This window comes from Amphiura filiformis, chromosome 2 (assembly GCF_039555335.1).
Source record: "Amphiura filiformis chromosome 2, Afil_fr2py, whole genome shotgun sequence".
Taxonomy (NCBI): domain Eukaryota; kingdom Metazoa; phylum Echinodermata; class Ophiuroidea; order Amphilepidida; family Amphiuridae; genus Amphiura; species Amphiura filiformis.
In genome coordinates, this window is record NC_092629.1 from 33,161,575 (window position 1) to 33,181,126 (window position 19,552).

The following is a 19,552-nucleotide window of genomic DNA, read 5'->3' on the forward strand; positions in this document are numbered from 1 at the left end:
ATAGAGGAGATGAACAAAAAGTGCATTATTTCAAATGAATAGCGGTAGTCTTAAACATTGTTCAATCTTTTAAGGTCAGCACATTTTATCTTCAAAAATTATTATATTTCATCATGGCATAAGTTTGGTAACATAAATCACTACCAATTTTGAGAAATTTGCTCCAACTCAAAGGTTATCTTTACTACATTGAGCAATACACTGTGTGTGCATGGAAGCCAAGATGGATAGCATATGAAATAGACATGGTAGTGAGAAGTGCACGGGGAAGCAAAAGATTTGAGATGGGCCGCGGTAGGCTTAAACATTCTTAAATTTCTTAACATTCTGCACATTTTGTCTTCAAAAATAGTTAAATTTTATGAGTATGTAAGTTTGCTTGTCTGATTTACTCCAAATTCGGAGATAATTGCGTTTGAACACCTGATGCACGGAATGGTGTCACTTCAACCTGTTGTAGTTCTCATCTCATTAAATTTTTCATTAAAAAAGTTGATCCCTTCATGAAGGAAGGTCCTCTCTATTTACTGACCAAACAGGAAAAAGTTTGGTTAATGTTTTCTGGTGGAATCAGGAATTTCTTGAAACACCCTGATATAGGCCTACATTTGGATCAAAACAAGTATGTACGCCATTTAACAGGCCTGGGATTTCTTGTATCGATCAGTTTCTCCATAGACAATACGTGTGTGAGTGCACGCACACAGTAAATGAAAAATCGTTCTAGTGAAAACTGTATTGACAGTGGTCATCCCTAATAATAGGTCTGCCACTTGTTTATTAGTACACACCTGGGCCGGGCTTCAAGCAATCGATCATGCCGCTACCCGCAATATAAAAAGGGATGAAAAGTGCACAGGAATGTGTAATTGAATGGGAGTGAAATTGCGAAGGTGCGCATTGGTGCGAAGGTCCGCATAGACTGCACGGTGTAATTACGAGTTACCAAAAATAGAGCGTACAGTGCAAAGTGAGTTCACGAGGTCACGTCGGAAAACTTGGATTTATTTATTTATTTTATACTTTGAAACACTATATGCACTTTATAGATAGTTAATATATTATTTACTGATATAATACGGTACTTCTATTTGATTTGGCATCGTAAATTGCTGGATTTTCGATCCAACAGTATTGATCACTTTTGCTAAGATTATTGTATAATTAAATCGCTCTCAATTCAGCGTGTCGGTGTATAGTGTAGTGGTTTGATCGCTTGCATGTTGATGCAGGAGTCCCGGGTTCGATTCCCACCAGTGGCTTATTGAAAATAATGGATACTTCAGATTTTTTCAATTACGAAAAGGAAAAATTATATTGTAAATCAAGATGTGGCTATTCCGTTTAAAGACAACCCTCCCTCTGGAATCTACCGGCGGATGGGTACATTCTACTGCCCGTAACAAAATGGACCAAAATATCTCAAATATCACGGTGGCCACTTTCGTTCTGCTTCGGCTGCCTGGAGGGGGTCTCGCTTGTCCTTCGGGTGTACAAGAGCTTTGAGGATGTTGGAATGTGGTTTTAATGAGAACACCTAATTCCCTCAATCAATTCTTTAATGCATGCTGACCACCTTTCATATAAGCTTAATTGGTACATGCCTATTGTTAGATTGTATTGTTTTCCTACATTGTCTTTACTACGTTTTATTTCTTGCATTGTTAATGCAGAGGAACCGAATGGACGTACTACCCTCCCAACTAATTTTTCATTCATGATGACCACCTTTCATATTCTTAAATTATAGTGTTTCCTACATTGTGTTTACTACGCTTTGTTTTTTCCTTTGTTAACGCAGGGGACACGAACGAACGTACTACCCTGCCAACAAGCACAGGTAAGAGGCATTGCAGTGGCATAGCCGGGATTTTTCTAGAGGGAGTAGGGAAAAGAGTTTCAAGGAGGGAGGGGGAGCAAATTGACAAAATGGACAAAAATATCTCAAATATCACGGCGGCCAGTTTCGTTCTGCTTCGGCTGTCTGGGGGGGGTCTCGCTTGTCGTTCGGGTGTACAAGAGCTTTGAGGATGTTGGAATGTGGTTTTAATGAGAACACCCAGAGGAGGCTTAAAGGCATTCCTACAATGCACTATGATTGGGAAATTTGATCAATATAACCTAATTTTAAAGGCAAAGTCCCCATTGCCACACACACAAAATGGTAAACTGCAGCCAACGAGCTAATAGTTGAGACTTAGGACTGATATTTGATTTTCTTACAGGAAACATTCATATTGTCCCACTGCATTAATTTTATTCCTAAGTCTCGATGTTTTGAATGTTAAATAATAGGATGAAAACACCAGATATTTGCACACAATCCCAATGCAAGGTATGATCAACTATACCACATGTGTACAAAAGCCAGACATACAAGGTAAGAAACCCCATTGGGTTGTGGGAATGTCTTTAAACATCCTCTGGAGAACACCTAATTCCCCAACTAATTCTTTAATGCATGATGACCACCTTCATATAAGCTTATAAGCCCATATAAGGGGGTCTCGCTTGTCCTTCGGGTGTACAAGAGCTCTGAGGATGTTGGAATGTGGTTTTAATGATGTTGCGAAACCATGCTTTTTGAAAATTCTGGATACACGTTCCGACAAGCCTTCCACGTATGGTAGCACTTCTGTGGATTTCTGTGGTTTCCGAAGATCTTATTCTCAACAACTTTCTTAATAGACCACTGAGGGTAGCCGCATTGACTAAGTGCCTAACTTGTGGTGTAACGGATGGTGCGATTGAAATTGCAAGTACTTGTCCGTATGCGTTGGTTTTCTGTAAATGCACATTTTAAGGGACCCGTCATCTTTCTTGGTGATTAATTTGTCCGGGAAAGGGATACTTTTGTCCGGTTCTTTCTCCTATGTAAATTTAATGCTATAGAATCAAGTTGGTTCAAATGTGTAGTCAGATTCTCCGCTTCTCCTTTCTTGATTACTTCTAAGACGTCGTCTACGTATCTCTTCCAGATTCTGGGTTTGCGGTTGTCAGGTGCTGTGGCTATGGCTTCATTTTCGAACCATTCCATGAACAGGTTGACCGCTATGGGACTTTAGAGGACTGCCCATTACCATACCTTTCTTTTGCTTGAAGATTTTGCCTTTAGATGCTAAGTAGGTGGTGGTGAGAATGAATTCAATTTCATAATTCCATCAGATCGTCAACACTGAGAAGAGTCCATTTTTCAAATTATGGTCTTTTTCTAACTTTTGGCGGATAATCTTCAGCGTAAGATCCACAGGCGTCTTGGTGAAAAGGGATACCACGTCATGTGAGATCAGGTATTCGTTGTCACCGATAGTGATCCCGTCTAAGTCCTCAGCGAGTTGTTTTGAAAGGACGTGATGGTCTTTGTTACCGACAAGAGGGTTAATTATGTTTGCCAGCGATCTCGACACATTGTAACCGATAGAGCCTGTGAAATCGATGATTGGACATAACGGGGTGTCTTTCTTATGGATTTTGGGACTGTTATATATGCGTGGTACAATCTCCGCTGTTGGGAAAAGGAAATCTTTGTCCTTTTGGGATATTTTTTGCTCACGCAAAATCTGTTTAAAATGACGACAACGGTTCTTTTTGTATTTGGGTGGGGTATTCTTTAAGCTCTTCATACGTACTGATATTGGGCATATTTTCAAGCTTTTCGTCATATTCGGTGCATTTGATTTCGGCGTTTCGGTTGACTTGATTGCCCCTATACTACCTCCGATCTAAGCTGGGCCAAAGTCATCGTCCAAGAGGCTAACAAAACACAACATTGGCTCAAACAGGCCATCTGGATTAGGAGTAGAGGCATCTACGGTCAGATCATCATTCGGCAAGCAATCCATGTGACGATCAAAATCCGTCACAAAGATTGCCAATAACAACTAGTAACACTACCACTCACCAAACTAGAGCGAACAAGATTCCTGATAGGAATCGAAATATTTCTAGTGAGTTCCTAATTTACTTATTTAAATCTGATTTGAGAACTTTTGCTTTGAGAACTTTTGCTTTACCAGTGATTTATGAACGACCCTGATGAAAATGGGTCATAATCAAGTGGACCAAGTGGGAATAATCCATATAATATGTGACCGTACAGCACGAATGAGCCGTAAATGTCCTCAATTGTATTCTGAGTTACAGTGTAAAATGGGCATGAAGGTCATATTCATAGGTATTTCAATTTGGTGCTACGTGTATCTCATTAAATGAGGTACACGTAGCACCAAATTGAGGTACCTATGAATACGATCTTCATGCACATTTTACACTGTAACTCAGAATACAATTGAGGACATTTACGGCTCATTCGTGCTGTACGGTCACATATATAACAACAATAATGTACCAACATCCCAATAACACGTAATTTCCCCAACTAATTATTTGATGTATGATGACCACCTTTCATATAAGCTTAATTGGTACATGCCTATTTTTAGATTGTATTGTTTCTCTGCATTGTCTTTCCTACGTTTTGTTTTTCCTTTGTTAGCACAGAGGAAGCGAAAGGACGTACTACCCTGCCAACAAGCGCAGGTTAGAGATCTACGCAACTACCCAAAATATTTCATATGAGCTGAATTGGTACATGCGTATTATTATATTGTAGTGTTCCTTTGCATTGTCTTACCGCGTTTTGTTTTCCCCTTTGTTAACACAGAGGAAACGAATGGACTTACTACGCTGCCAACAAGCATAAGGACTGGAGCATTACAGTGACGTAGTCGGGATTTTATAGAGAGGGTGGGGAGAAGAAATTTGACACATATGGGCAACATATTTTGTTTACAATTTGTGACCAGCTCCAACAAAACCCGGAACAAGTCGCCAGACACGTATTTGAGTTGTAGGCCTTTAAAGATGATATTCCCATAAAAAAAAAAAAAAAGATTGGCATTCTTAATTTCATAGTATTGGACAGTGGGACTAAGTGGACTTGCAACTCCTTGAACGTACTTATTAAAAAGAGGTTTATTTATTCAATAAATAACAGCAGAACTATGATAATCCTTATTCAATCCTGTGTAAGGCAGGAAACTAATTGGCCCATTACTCAGAATAGCAATTTAGCATAAACACCAAGGTATCATTTACCAAATTATCCATATCTTGAAAAGTATTGATGCTATTTATATAATTTTGATATCATTTAAAAGCTTATTGTCTAGTTTTCACATTTTGAAAATTATGAAATGTCAAAAATGCCACTTGTTCCTGGTTTTGTCGGAACTTGTCACATTTTGATCGTACTGAACTTACCACCATGTTTATGTTATATATATTATATGTATTATTTCTTCTGGTATAGGAATCTGCGACAGTGGAATGGCGCTTGAACATGATGAATATGTGTTTACTGTCCCAACATTTTATTCGACTTGGGAATGGGAACCCCCACATGTATTTATCACAACACCTTCACGGGATCCTGTTAATGTGACTCTATCCATTCCTGGGCTCAATCTTGAGATCTGTCATACCACCGACCGTAACCATCACGCCGATATCCCGTTGCCGATAGATATCCGTCTTAATCATGGCAATGGCAAGCAAAATGTAACCGGTATAATAAGATCCTCGGGAATGGTGGCTGTTCATGTTATAGATACTAAATCTATCGGAGGCGACGTATTTACTGTTTACTCCTCTTCGCGTTTAGGAAATGTGTATTACGTGGCAACATACACGCCAGACACTTCATTCTTCTGTGTTACCGCGCTTTCTCCCGATACAGTCGTTTCAGTTACGAAACAATTCCAACAAAATAATATTTATCATCTCAGACAGTACGAGAGTTACAGGTTTGATGGAAATGGTGCTGAAGACCTGTCCGGAACACGAATAGAAAGTAACAAGCCAGTTGTTGTGATAGCTGGTGGTATCGTAGCAACAGGGAACCAAAACATTGGATTCGGTGACGGAGCACTCGAGCAACTCCCACCAGTCAGCAGTTGGGGACATACCTATGTTTTAGCACCGTTTTTCTATTCGGACCTGTATGTTTTCAGAGTTTATGCAGGAACTATGTTCACAACTTTGCACATCTCTAATAATGATACGGTAACTATTCTTCCAGAAGACTTTTACGAAGGAACAGGTGATAAAGTTCTCACACTGATATCAGACCAACCTGTTATGGTATCGCAGTACCTTCCTGGAAAAGGCATTCAAAGTTTTGAATCAATGATCATTATTCCACCAGTCACATCATACACTAGTAATGTAACATTCTTTGTACTTATGTATGGAGGAATAACATTTGGATCAGTTGAGTACCATCCAACTCACTATCATATCAATGTTATAATGGAGTGTACATACATAGATGGACTCTTATTGGACAACCAGGCAACAGTTTGGGATGATCAGCTTTCTTCAGATAATAAAGAAATGTGTTGCGTCAGGAAAGACATCTTTCCAGGAGAACATTATGTAGAACATGCGAACCCGAATGCCAACTTCTTTGTTTACGTGTATGGTATTTGCAGTCATCCTATGTGTGCTTCATCCTACGTCTACCCGGCATCAGACGTATATTTTAGGAGTAAGTGTGACGAAAGCTGCTTGTTTTTGCTTGTTGCTTGTCAATTTATAAGCTTTTGTACACATGACGTAAACTCATTGTTTTCTCTGAAGTTTCAATACAAGATAAAAAGGATGATTTGATCAGCAATAAAAAGTATTAAAAGCATATATTATATATAAGATTAGCCATATGTGAAAATAAAATAGTAATGTGAAAACGAACGTTGAAAAAATAATATTCATCAATATCAATTGACCAAATGATATACAGCCTGTCTCAAAAAAAATTGTGCAAGTGAAAAGCGCCCTCTTTGGCAATTAGAAAATACCGTGACATGATGCTTACATCAACGTCAAGGGCGTAGTCTCAGCTCTTAAATACCGTTTGTTCTGTTCAATTTGCTTGTTTTAATCTCGAGATATGATTACTTAACGACGAAAGGGTAAAATCACAATTGTGCCACTTTTACTAGAAGGCTTTACAAGTAAATCAGTGATAGCATCAGGTTTATCAAGAGTTACGTTCCTTCGTGAAATCAAAAGAATGCATCAATAACACAACAATGCAATCTTTTTTACTGTTTTTACTGTTTTATCATGATACAGGAATAATGATTCTCTTTTCTCACTTAAAGTTAAAACAGATTAAAAGATAAATAAATATTTCACATTTTGCTGTAAAATTAAAAACATGTGCATGTCAATGATTTTATCATGGTAAATACTGTTCTCTCTACTGTCACTGAAGAAATGTTAAAAGACAAACAAATATTGCACACTTATAGGTTAATGAACGCGTATTACTTGTTGGGAGAGAAATTGGACAAAATAATGCACACTCGCTGATATTGATGCGTCTAATGCACGAGCCCCGAAGGGGGAGTGCATTAGACGCATCAACATCAGCTATCATTGATTTGCATACGTACATATACAGCTCCCTAGTAAAAGTGGCACAATTGTGATTTTACCCTTTCGTTGATAAATAAACATATCTCGAGATTAAAACAAGCAAATTGAACAAGTGAACAAGTAAATCGGTATTTGAGAGCCAAGACTGCGCCCTTGACGCTGATGTAAGCATCATGTCACAATGGTATTTTCTAATTGCCAAAGAGGGCGCTTTTCACTTGCACAATTTTTTTTGAGACAGGCTGTATACCGAAATCCAGTCCATACCAGACGAGACCAGAGTGGCTATGTCCGGGGTATGTATGAAGAGCTATATGAATAACATGTAATTTCCTTCATGCGTGATGACCACATATGAACTTATTGGTACATACATATTGTTAGATTGTATTGTGTCCCTGCATTGCCTTTACTACGTATTGTTTAACCATGTTAACGCAGAGGAACCGAATGGTAGCTAAATTGTGCTACCTGGGTACCTTAAGAACTATATAAAAACAATGTACCAACATCCCAGTAACACGTAATTCCCTCAACCAATTCTTTCATGCATGATGATCACCTTTCATATGAGCTTAATTGGTACATGCCTATTGTAAAAATTATTGTTTTAGTCCTATATTGTGTTTATTGTGGTTTTTTCCTTTGTTAACGCAGAGGACACGAACGGACGTACTACCCTGACAACAAGCACAGGTAAGAGGCAATTCAGTGGCATAGCCGGGATTGGTCTAGAGCGAGTGGGGAGGGGAGTTTTACGGGGGAAGGGGAGAAGTTGACAATATCTAAAATATCAGGTCGGCCATTTTGTACATTTTTTTGTTCCACTTGAGCATCTGACGTATCAATAATACATGTAATTAGCATAATATTTTAATGAATATAATAAAGCATCTATTAAAATTTGGGGATGTTCCAATCTTGGTTGAGTTTCCATTGCGCATTTCAATTGGACTGAAAGTGTGAAAATAACCCCTTTATTTATATTTGCGGACCCAAACATGAAGAACAACTTTGCTTCCCTTTCCGTGACTGATGCAGAAAGAAATTTGATATTAATTGTACACCTTTTCAGAACTTTTTTCATACATTAAAATCAAGAGCAAATCTGATTCCTTTCTGAGAATTAAAAAAATGTAACTTTGATATTCTATCCCGATACTTTCTTGTCCTCGCGTAGAATCCTGATTCAAATATCATTTTTTGTCCAAAAGATATATAAGTAATGTGTAAACGAGCGTTCAGAGACTAATTTTTATCAATATTAATTGACCGAATGACATATAGCGAAATCGAGTCCATCCCACGCGAATAATAGCTAGAATAATTCCAGAATATCCTAGAATAAAACCCAGGGCAATCCCAGCAAAAATCTGGAAAAATCCTGCGGTAATTTGGACGGGATAAGCTAGGATAAATAAAGCTGGAAGAAAGATGGCTGGTTGACTCTGATTAGCAGACTTGTAGTACCCGTACCCGTACTCGTACCCGTACCCGTACTCGAGTCCAAATTTCCGTACCCGTACCCGTACTCGTACTCGTGGCTTCGGACCCGTACCCGTACCCGTACTCATGCCCTACTTTGACTTCGGACCCGTACCCGTACCCGTACCCGTACTCATGGACTGGGACCCGTACCCGTACCCGTACCCATGGCCTGGGACCCGTACCCGTACCCGTACCCATGGCCTGGGACCCGTACCCGTACCCGTACCCATGGGTACGGGTACCATACAGTACATGGTTACACAAATGCAGGAAAGTGAGATAAGAATAGAATACTCTCACTTCCCAGATGCATGTAACTCCACTCATGAATCCCACTGTGAGTCCTCTGATCATAAATTCATAATTAAAACAAATAGGTTACATCATGGATGGGGATGGGTGGGGGAGTAAATGGAAAGCTATAGCAAGTGCCCTTAAATTTATTTGAGCCTGGTCCAGAGCCCTGAAAAAGATAAATCCAGCCCTGGCTACACAAAATGAACATGGATGCTGCACACAGATCTACAATGTAACAGCCTGTGCACACTGCCACCCATGACATGTATGCTACATGTACATGTCTCATTCACACAATGAACATGATGAATGATCAATACAGAAAAAGACCCAGCAATCGGGGAAAACAATTCCAAGATTGTTTTCTTTTGTGGTTAATTTCAAGTATATCATGTTAAAATATCATTATTTTAGCTTTTATTAATCATTTTGATATTTTCCATTCAAATACACTCCACTACTTGTATGCTGCACACATGTAGAACTAATGATAATGTGACTGGTGTGACTTTTCTGCCAGCCACATGAGCTCACAGTGTACTTCTTGTGCCAGGCTTGGGCTATAGTGCATCTGAGACAAATGGATAGAGAGGTCCTTACCATACAGAAATTTGGGATTTGATAAGAGATTTAAAGGAGTTTTAAAATATTAATAAAACATGGATATAATTATCCAGATGTGCATAATATTAATGGCAATAATTATAATGATTAAGCTAATGGATAATCTGTTGGATGTGTATTGTGTAGTGTGCATGAATGTACTTGGAAAATTGACAATTTAATCCAATGATGTTTTAAGATAAATATTTTTTCCACATTGTACATGGATTGATTGGACTGGAATCGGACTTGGGTCGACTTCGAGCCCGAGTCCTATTTTTGACCGAGCTGTGCTAAGCCTTTTAATGTTCAATTTTGAGCCGAGTCCGAGTCCAGCAAAAAGTGGACTTGATTCCGAGTCCAGACTACATCACTGCTAAATATACTAGAGTATGTTGAAATTAGTGTTGCACAGTCTGGTTTTCCATACATAGACGTAGTTTTTTCACTGGAATCCCAGAATATGCCACATTTAGGCTGAACATGGAAGTAAGCTTACTTCCATGGCTAGATTCACCATGACCACCAATATTTAAACTCTTTTTGTACTTGTTTAATTAATTTGTTTATACTCATACCCATAATTGGACCCATACAAGTCCAAATTTCCATACCCGTACCCATGGCCCGTACCCGTACCCATACTGGGACCCGTACCCGTACCCGTACTCGAGTCCCAATTTCCGTACTCGTACCCGTGGCTTCGGACCCGTACCCGTACCCGTACTCATACCCTATTTTGACTTTGGACCCGTACCCGTACCCGTACTCATGGACTGGGACCCGTACCCGCACCCATGACCTGGGACCCGTACCCGTACCCGTACCCATGGCTTGGGACCCGTACCCGTACCCGTACTCATCGTCCGGGACCCGTACCCGTACTCATGGCGGGTCCCAATACTACAAGTCTGCTGATTAGCACTGCCTCCTTGACTCCCCGTTCAAACGGTAGATATGGCATTTAAGACAGAAACATCGTCATATGCTAATTAGGGTTAGAGATTAGGGTTAGGGTTAGGGGCTAGGTTTAGGGGTCGTTAGTCGTAAATGTCACTTTTACCGTTCAAACCCCCTGTGGTATATGTCTAACCTCACGCCAGTACAGTGGCGTAGCGTGCGTCATCATAGGGGGGCACCGACATTGGGGGGCACAGGGCGCTTTTTGGCAATTGTCCTATGGGATATATAAATTTTGCAATCAATTACGCTACACCAGTAATCTTACGTTTGTCAAGATCCGTAAAAGGATAGAAAGTAGATAATAGTACTAAGAAGATCGGAACGCTCCAAAGTTGGAATTGGACAGATCGTTCAGAAATTGGATCATTAATTTTGGACAAAGAATAAGGTTGCTTTGAAAATCTTTCGCCCGAGTGATCTGTCAGCTGACGATGAAGCAGAAGTTAATACGATTAACGAGATCACCCGCGAGATCAGAGGTCAAAGAGCACGAAACGTCAAAACAACGTCAACAACAGAAATTTGCTCGTCTCGTGGAAAAGAGAACTGCGACTGATAAACGCAATTCTAATTGTAACGTTAACATTGCCTAGGAATGTATCAGCAAATGGGTTAAGAATTGTTCCCAGCGTCTTCTTAGCGACCCGGAGTTGTGTCTGCTAGCACGTGGTTTGAATTTTGCAGTCACTGACACCAAAATCTCAAGAAAAGTGACTCTAATCTTAGTTTTGAAGAATGTGAAAAAGAAAGGCACTCCAAAATCTCAGACAGACCATCTGAACTCCCTGGATCAGGACATTAAATTCACTATTCTTATTCAATGGGTGCGTCTTGCAAAGAATTCACGTAATTTGATTGGTTTTCTGGTATATAATATCTCACAATAGTTGATAGTGATATTAGTCAGGGCGCGCGCCGCCACGCAACGGCGGCACGCTTGTTGCTCATCAATGATCGCGCGATAATGCGTTCGCGTAATACACGTGCGATAACTAAGAACGCGATTCGGCGGCTTAGATGTTCGTGATGGTTTCGTTCATTTAAAACAACGGGGATGTCCTCACAAAAGTTAATTTATTTTTTTCTGAAAAAAGACAGTTTTTCTCGCAAAAATTACATTAAAACTGAATAAGAATGACAATAAATGATAGGATTTTGTCTTTTGCATATCCAATATCGTGTCATAATGTATGGGCTGGCCAATATTTTTATCGTAGTGGATACCACCCTCAGACACCCCCTGCGTCGCGCAAGCCCTCCGGGATTGCCGCCTCGCGGCCATTACTTACAGTTTTCCCAAAATTGCCCCCCCCTCTGACTGCTCTGGATCCGCCACTGGAACCAACTGTACTCTTGGAACATTAACCCCAACCCTAGCCATAATCAAACCCTTCACCTAAACCCCAACCCAATATCTCAATTTTGCTATTAGTCATTTTGGTAGTATTTACGGAAATTCTTCGCCATTTTATTTGTTATTCGAGGGGGGAGGGGATAAAGAGTTATATACGCTTTGTACCTAAGTGAAGATATCAAAAATTATGGATGGCCCCTAATGTTTGTTATTTTTTTGTTGATGAAATAAATTACGCAAAATGTTCTGGTATGCAAGCGGCCTTCGGGTATAAACAATCGTTTAGTCATCACTAAGCCAAAAAAGAAACTTATAATTTTTCACAAGGTCATAACTTAAAATCCTGGCTATCAAAATTAACCAACATTACACACAAGATTGCCTCAATACTGTACTCTAAACACATGTCAGTAACTATGCAGTTGTCTAACTGACACAACAGCAAAATGCACTGACATGCAACACCTTCTTGGACCACATTCACATTTCTTTGGCTGAGTTCCAATTATTCGCCTGTGAATGTGATCCCGGAAGCTGTTCCGTGTAAGTGCATTTTACTTACATGTGTTTAGAGTAGAGTATTGAAGTAATCCTGTGTGTAATTTTTGTTCATGTACAGGCGAATAATTGGAACCCAGCCAAAGAAATCTGTTGCGCTGTGAATGTTGTCCAGGAAGGTGTTGCATGTCATTGCATTTTGCTGTTGTGTCAGTTGGATAACTGTTTGGTTACTGACCAGTGTTTAGAATAGAGTATTGAAGTAATCCCGTGTGCAATTTTTGTTCATTTTTATGGAGAGGATTTTAAGATATGACCTTGTGAAAAATTATAAGTTTCTTTTTTGGCTTAGTGTATATGAAGGAACCCTTTTATATAAGGTGTCCCATAAAAGTTACATGTAGAACTCCATTTTGTGATGTTATTATTATTGATACACTCTTTTTGTAATTATCATTATTTCAGTTTCAGTTTCAATTCCGTAGCAACTTAACTTATGAGCACAAGATAACAGGAGTGTCAAGAGTGAAAGTAGAACACAATTCACAATTTTTCCTTTATTACTTTTCAATTTTCTATTATTTTTTCATGGTTGAATTAAGAAATAAATTGAAAAATTTAGTATTGTACACTGAAAATAAAATCAGGTTTAGAGCTTCTTGACACTTTGTGGTAACAATTGTTTTTAAAAGAAGATGGTAATTAGGGAAGAACAAGTTTTTAGTGAAGTCGTTTCTGCAGACTGTATCTCCTATCATCAACATCATGAAATTAATAACAATCTTTTGCATTTAGACTATGTTTGGGTTTTGTTGAGTTGAAATCGCTGCTGTGTTATACTGTAAGAATATTGTACACTTCTGATTGAATTTTTGCAATAAAACTGGACAAGTTTTATCAAAATAAAATACCGCATCTGCCATGCTATGGCTGGGCTAACTCAAATGCCCCGCCAAATGCACGGTGGCTATGACGGTGATAATGAGCCTCGCGTTCACGTAAAGAACTTGCTCAGGAATGCGCAGGCTAAGTATGCACAGGGGTACTAGTAGAATGTATCTAGATTATGTCATGAGAACATTTACATTTACTAACATGAACTTCAATTATTTTTTTTAATCTACATGTAACATGGTGGACACCCGGTATATCAAGTTTAAACCTCCATCACACGGAATAATATAAGTATATGGTATTGTAATTTGTATTTTTAAGATAAGTATATATATGGTATTGTCATTTGTATTTTTAAGATAAGTATATATATGGTATTGTAATTTGTATTTTTATGATGCACCTTCAAAATGTAATTTTTAAGTGGTAGTATTAAGGTATTTTGTACGCGCTCTGAGCCTTATGGAAATGACGCAAATGCTCTTTGTATTGTATTGTATTGTATTGTATTGTTTTGTATTGTATTGTATTGTATTGTATTGTATTGTAGCTGTACAACATCACTAATTATAGCAAGGTCATCATTTTACGTCAAAAGTTTGTGCACAAAAGCGCTCCACAGACTCCGAGTATTAGACGTACAATATTGTATGTACAATATGTACGTTATTTAATCTATTGCCATTCTATTTCCAGTAATGTTTAAGTTCTAACGAATGTTTGATGGCGTAAAATCGATAATATGTTACGTACTATATCTGGTAGAAATATATTATCGATTTTACGTCTTCAAACATTCGTTAGAACTTAAACATTACTGGAAATAGAATGGCAATAGATTAAATAACGTACAATATTGTACGTCTAATAAAAAGTCTGTATACTGCTTAAGGATATTAGAGACATTGCGATTTCCAAACGTACACATCGGACGTACGTTGATCTATTCAAAACCACTCTCCTGTATCAAAGCGAGGTCGCGTATTTAGCTTTTTTTGAAGATATTCCACGTGCGAAATCGACGTAAATACATCGTTGAAAATGCACAAAATTTGTCCATTTCACAATATATTAAAGACAGTCAAAGATAATGAACATATGAAGGAAAGTCTAATTATTATTATGATCCTTTTTGTTAGTAACAAATCATTATAATAAAGGTACAGCGATGTGTTAAAAATGGACTAAAATTAAACGCAATATTCACACGTACACGCAGAGATTGCCCATTGAAATGTGTGTGATAATAAAAAAAAAAAAAAATTACATTGCGATTTCCCATTTTGGATTCCAACGTAGAATAAAAACGCAGATGCTACGTGAAATATACTGATTTTACCTCATGTCTAAGTCCATGCAACGCGCCCAATTTTCAGGACGAAAGAGTCTCATTTTGAAAGTAAAGTCATGATGTATGTATGTAGTGATCTTTAATCTACCAAAATATATGTTTTGGGGCAACTATAATCTACCAAAAAACGTTTCAAAACGTAAAAAGCGGCCAAAGTTTAAAAAATCTTTCCTGTGTGGCTTTTCACCCTTTTTTAAACTTGGTCCCATTTAGTAAAGTAGTATTAACATGAAGAATGAGTCCTAATTTTTACATGCAACAATGTACTCTTATAGGTTAAAGACTGTTCGAAAGCGGTGCAATATGACGTAGGCTACCGTATGTATTATCAAAAACATTTCAAGGTTTATGTTTTATTATATTGCGTGATCATAAAGATTAGTAGAGTATTATATATACTTAGCAAATTGACTGTGTGTCAACCTGCTACATATAGGCCCTACATCTGTACATAAGGCGCAGAATCGCACATGACGATGAAGAATTTAACAAAGTGAGTATTTGCTACAAAATACATTATAACGGAAAAAAACTTCATTTCCGCACGAACATTAATTCATTTGCTCTACAAAATAAACATTGACAACTAAGAAAACCAACAAGTAGCCTATAGATGACTTCGTATGGGTCTTTAAAACTTTCATAAATGGGACCAAGTTTAAAAAAGGGTGAAAAGCCACACAGGAAAGATTTTTAAACTTTGGCCGCTTTTTACGTTTTGAAACGTTTTTGGTAGATATTAATTCTTTTTTGAGGTAAAAAATATTGCGCGCTAAGTGGTTCTTTGTAGCCATGCGAGGTGAACTAGTTGGATATCCATATTTCGCGGTTAATGGTGCTTTGTAGCCCTGCGGGGCAAACTAGTTGGATATCCATATTTCGGGGTGAGTGGTTTTTTGAAGCTCCGAGGGGCAAACTAGTTGGATATCCATATTTCGCGGTTAGCGGTTCTTTGTAGCCCTACGGGGCAAACTTTTGGATATCCATATTTCGCGGTTAGCGGTTCTTTGTAGCCCTGCGGGGCAAACTAGTTGGATATCCATATTTCGCGGTTTGTGGCTCTAGTGGTTTTAACGACCCGTAACCACCCCAGTCAGCTGCATACCGCATCCAGCTATTTTAATTATCAAAATACTAGTTTTTTAATGCTATGGGGTAACAGAATTATTTAAAAAATTAATAGCTGAACCCAATAGTTCAGCCAAGGACTGGAAACGACATATTGATGACTTTATATAGTGTATTCAATAAACCCAAGGCGGAACGAGAGTTGCTAAGTAACCGCTATCCGAACCATAAACACACATGCATGATCAGACAACGAGTATTCAATTTCCTCATAGCATCCCACGTTGTACACACGTCAGTCGAATTTGGCGGTGTTGGTTTGTTAGCCCTCCAAGTTATAACATCGTTCACTTTGTGTTGAACATTGTATCACAGAGAACCTATTCTTGAGAGGGCACTCTATTCACGTGGTTTCTTTTTCAACGCTAAAAGATCACGAATTTTGGTGGTTTGCAAATGAAAAGTGTCCGCACTATCGATTGATTACGTAACTGTTATGAATAATTTATTAGGTTTTTCAATGCAATCGCCTCGACCCATTAATACATATTATCTGTATTATCAAAGTACTTGGAATAGCAATACGGTGAGTTCACTGAACTACGCCCTAATACTGATGGAGTTTTAATGGCGTTAATCCTCTCCATACACAGATGAACAAATACAATAGATGCAGGTCAACACGTATGACCTCCTATGTGACATGTTATATGTGATGTACAAAAACCTGAATATCATAAAGATCAGTATTCGTTTGTGCATATGAACTGCACATTTATGTTGCTAAATATTACTCATTATATATAATGACAGATATTGGTATTATGATAATACGGTATATGCATTGTATATAAAACGACTAATAGATCCTACTATCATGGCGTCAGGTCAATGTTCATCATATCCCGTATGTTTCTTAAAATTCATTCATATTTGAGACAAATTGCTGTGCCCATTTTATAGGTGCACAGGTGGGTCCGTGTTTTTTTTAATTTTCATCTCCTTTTAATGAAAGAATTAAGGTTTTCCACTGCACGGGGGCCACAAGGGTGATACTAATTTTAATGCTATATTTTCAAAACGAATACGTGTTCCCGGTTGGCTCTATAGCGATTTCACAGAAAAGGTATTTCTAGTGCAATGCAGCGTCGGACTCTAGCTGAGAGCGTAGCCTAAGTCATTACGGACTCCAAGTAGGGCTCTCCATACACAAATGAACAAACACAAAGGAGGGTAGTCTCCTCCGTGACCAGCTTGATTTCGATGGAGCGGAACAAAATTGGCTGCGGAGGAGACGGGTTATTTTGCCATGCAAATTTTTCAGTGTCAGCCGCCTGATTGTATGTGGGCCTCGCTGTAATAACATAAAGATCAGTATGATCAGTGTGGTATCACAGAGCAGACCCTTGAGAGGGTCTGCTCATTTGGCTCATTGCATGGCAGTCGGACTCGCCATTGTATTTGATCATTTGTGTATGGAGAGCAATGGCGACCCGTCATTGTATTTGTTCATGTGTGTATGGAGAGCCACTCTTGGAGCCCATGGGACTTAGGCTAGGTCCTCAGGTAGAGTCAGACGCTGTATGTACTAGAAACGCCCATTCTTGATTCTGCGTTCATTCAATGTTAGCATTAAATTTGTATTGCCCGGCGGCCCCGCGTAAGGCAAAAAAAAAAAAAAAAAGATGTTTGCTTGCCCTCAACCGACCGACCCTAATTTTGGAAATCAGAAAAAAGGTGTTTTTTTTTATTTACTGTACAAAAGAATACCGACCCTATTTTTGGAAATTCCTAAAAAGTTTTTTTTTTCTTTTCACATTTTTGCATTCTGAAGATGTAAAAAAATGTATTTTAGAGCTTGTGTTCAACATTTTAGTTGTTTTCTAATGTTAGTTGATTCATTTTGACACCAAAATTGTCTGATTTTTCATATTTTGAGCCTTAATTAATACAAACATTACGAGTTTCCTAGTAATTAAAAAAAAAAAGAAAAGAAAAAAAAAAAAAATCCCGACCGACCGACCCAATTGTTAAAATTCAATTGAGGGCAAGCAAACAATTTTTTTTTTTTTTTTAATGGAAAAACCTGAATTTGTTACATAAAAAGAAATGAAAATTTAAAAAAGCAAGGTTCCACCTGAGTACATATTAAATTGGTGTAGAAATTGTTTTCAAATATATATATGAATTAAGACAAACATACGGGATATAATGAACCTTTGACATGACGCCATGATGACATGATTTTATTAGTCGTTTTGTATATCATAATACCAGTATTTGTAATTTTATATTATATAGAACTAATATTTTGCATCATAAATGCGCAGTTCATATGCACAGACGATTACTAATCTTCAAGACTTCAAAATAACATGTTACTAAGCAGGTAATAGGTGCTGGCCTTGTCCTATTGTACTTGTTCATTTGTGTATGGAGAGCTCACTGACCTGTTAATAGAGGTCAATGGGATAGCTTCTTTATGGGGCACTTCTCCATCGGTTTCAGGGCGCAGTTCATTGAACTCAGCGGGATTCTATTGCAAGTGCTTTTATATTATTACAAACGGATCGTGGTTATTGCCTTGACAAATCTAATACATAATTCATACCAGGGATTAATAAATCCAGGGGTGCGGACATTTCATTGGTCGCAAACCACCGGGATTCGATACAAGTTTGCGTTGTAAATGAATGCGTGAATAAGAGTGTCATCCCCTTGGCGCGATATTTGATTTCTGAAAATACTCAAGTTCAGTGCCGTTCAAAATGCCTAAAAATCATCAAGATATTGCAATACTGTCTAAAGTGATGTAAAATTGTGGCAAATTTGTATATATGATTTATCGCACATAATTTCTGCGCAGCGTGGAGAATCATTTACATAGGATTTTGGAGAAAAAATGTGATAATTTTAGGGAAATATAGAATGGCGGAAGAAACAAATAAAACATTTTCCTGGAATGTGTAGACCATACTCTTTCTGTTCCTATTGATTTGGATACTGAAATAATTCTTAAAATGAAGCTGTTGGGTGATTTATGTTGGCGTTTCTAGAGTGTGTCATTATTGGCAAACATCTAGGGATATTGTTGAGAGGGCACTCGATTCACAAGGTTTCTTTTGCAAGAACGCCAAAATAGCACGAATTTTGTTGGTTTGCGACTGAAGAGTGTCCGCACTATAGATTTCTGCCATGCAAATTAGCTAGTGTCAGTGGGTAAGAAAGTGGCATCTTTTGAATCGTTAAGACAAGCCACATAATCTTATGTAAAACTCTGCTGGGTGTTTCGATCATGTATTATGCGTGTTTGGTCAAGTGAGGGTAATTTGTAAAGCATCAACTTGTGAACAAGTCATAGAGGGTTTGATCATGCTGATGATGTTGCCATTTTGGACGACTTCTGAGTGTTTAAAGCCCAAAATGAATGAATAAAATCGTGTATGAGATATTTGCGGGGATATTTGGGTGCATTGGGCACTTATGGGTTGGGTATAATAGATTTCTATGTATAAAATTAAGTCTGATATATTTTCGATGGAATATATATTTTCACTTGAAAAGTTAGTAGTTTTCCGAATTGCAATTTCTGAATA

At 38.1% G+C, this 19,552-nt stretch overlaps 1 protein-coding gene across 1 annotated transcript in view; it reads left to right on the forward strand.

Annotated features, from left to right (window-relative positions):
* The window catches only part of LOC140140095 (uncharacterized), a 55,635-nt gene that overhangs the window by 30,789 nt on the left and 5,294 nt on the right, over positions 1-19,552 (forward strand). The window contains exons 11-13 of the mRNA XM_072161924.1: positions 1,802-1,840; positions 5,312-6,547; positions 8,098-8,136. Coding sequence (XP_072018025.1) covers positions 1,802-1,840; positions 5,312-6,547; positions 8,098-8,136 — 1,314 coding nt within the window. The remainder of the gene's footprint in view (positions 1-1,801; positions 1,841-5,311; positions 6,548-8,097; positions 8,137-19,552) is intronic.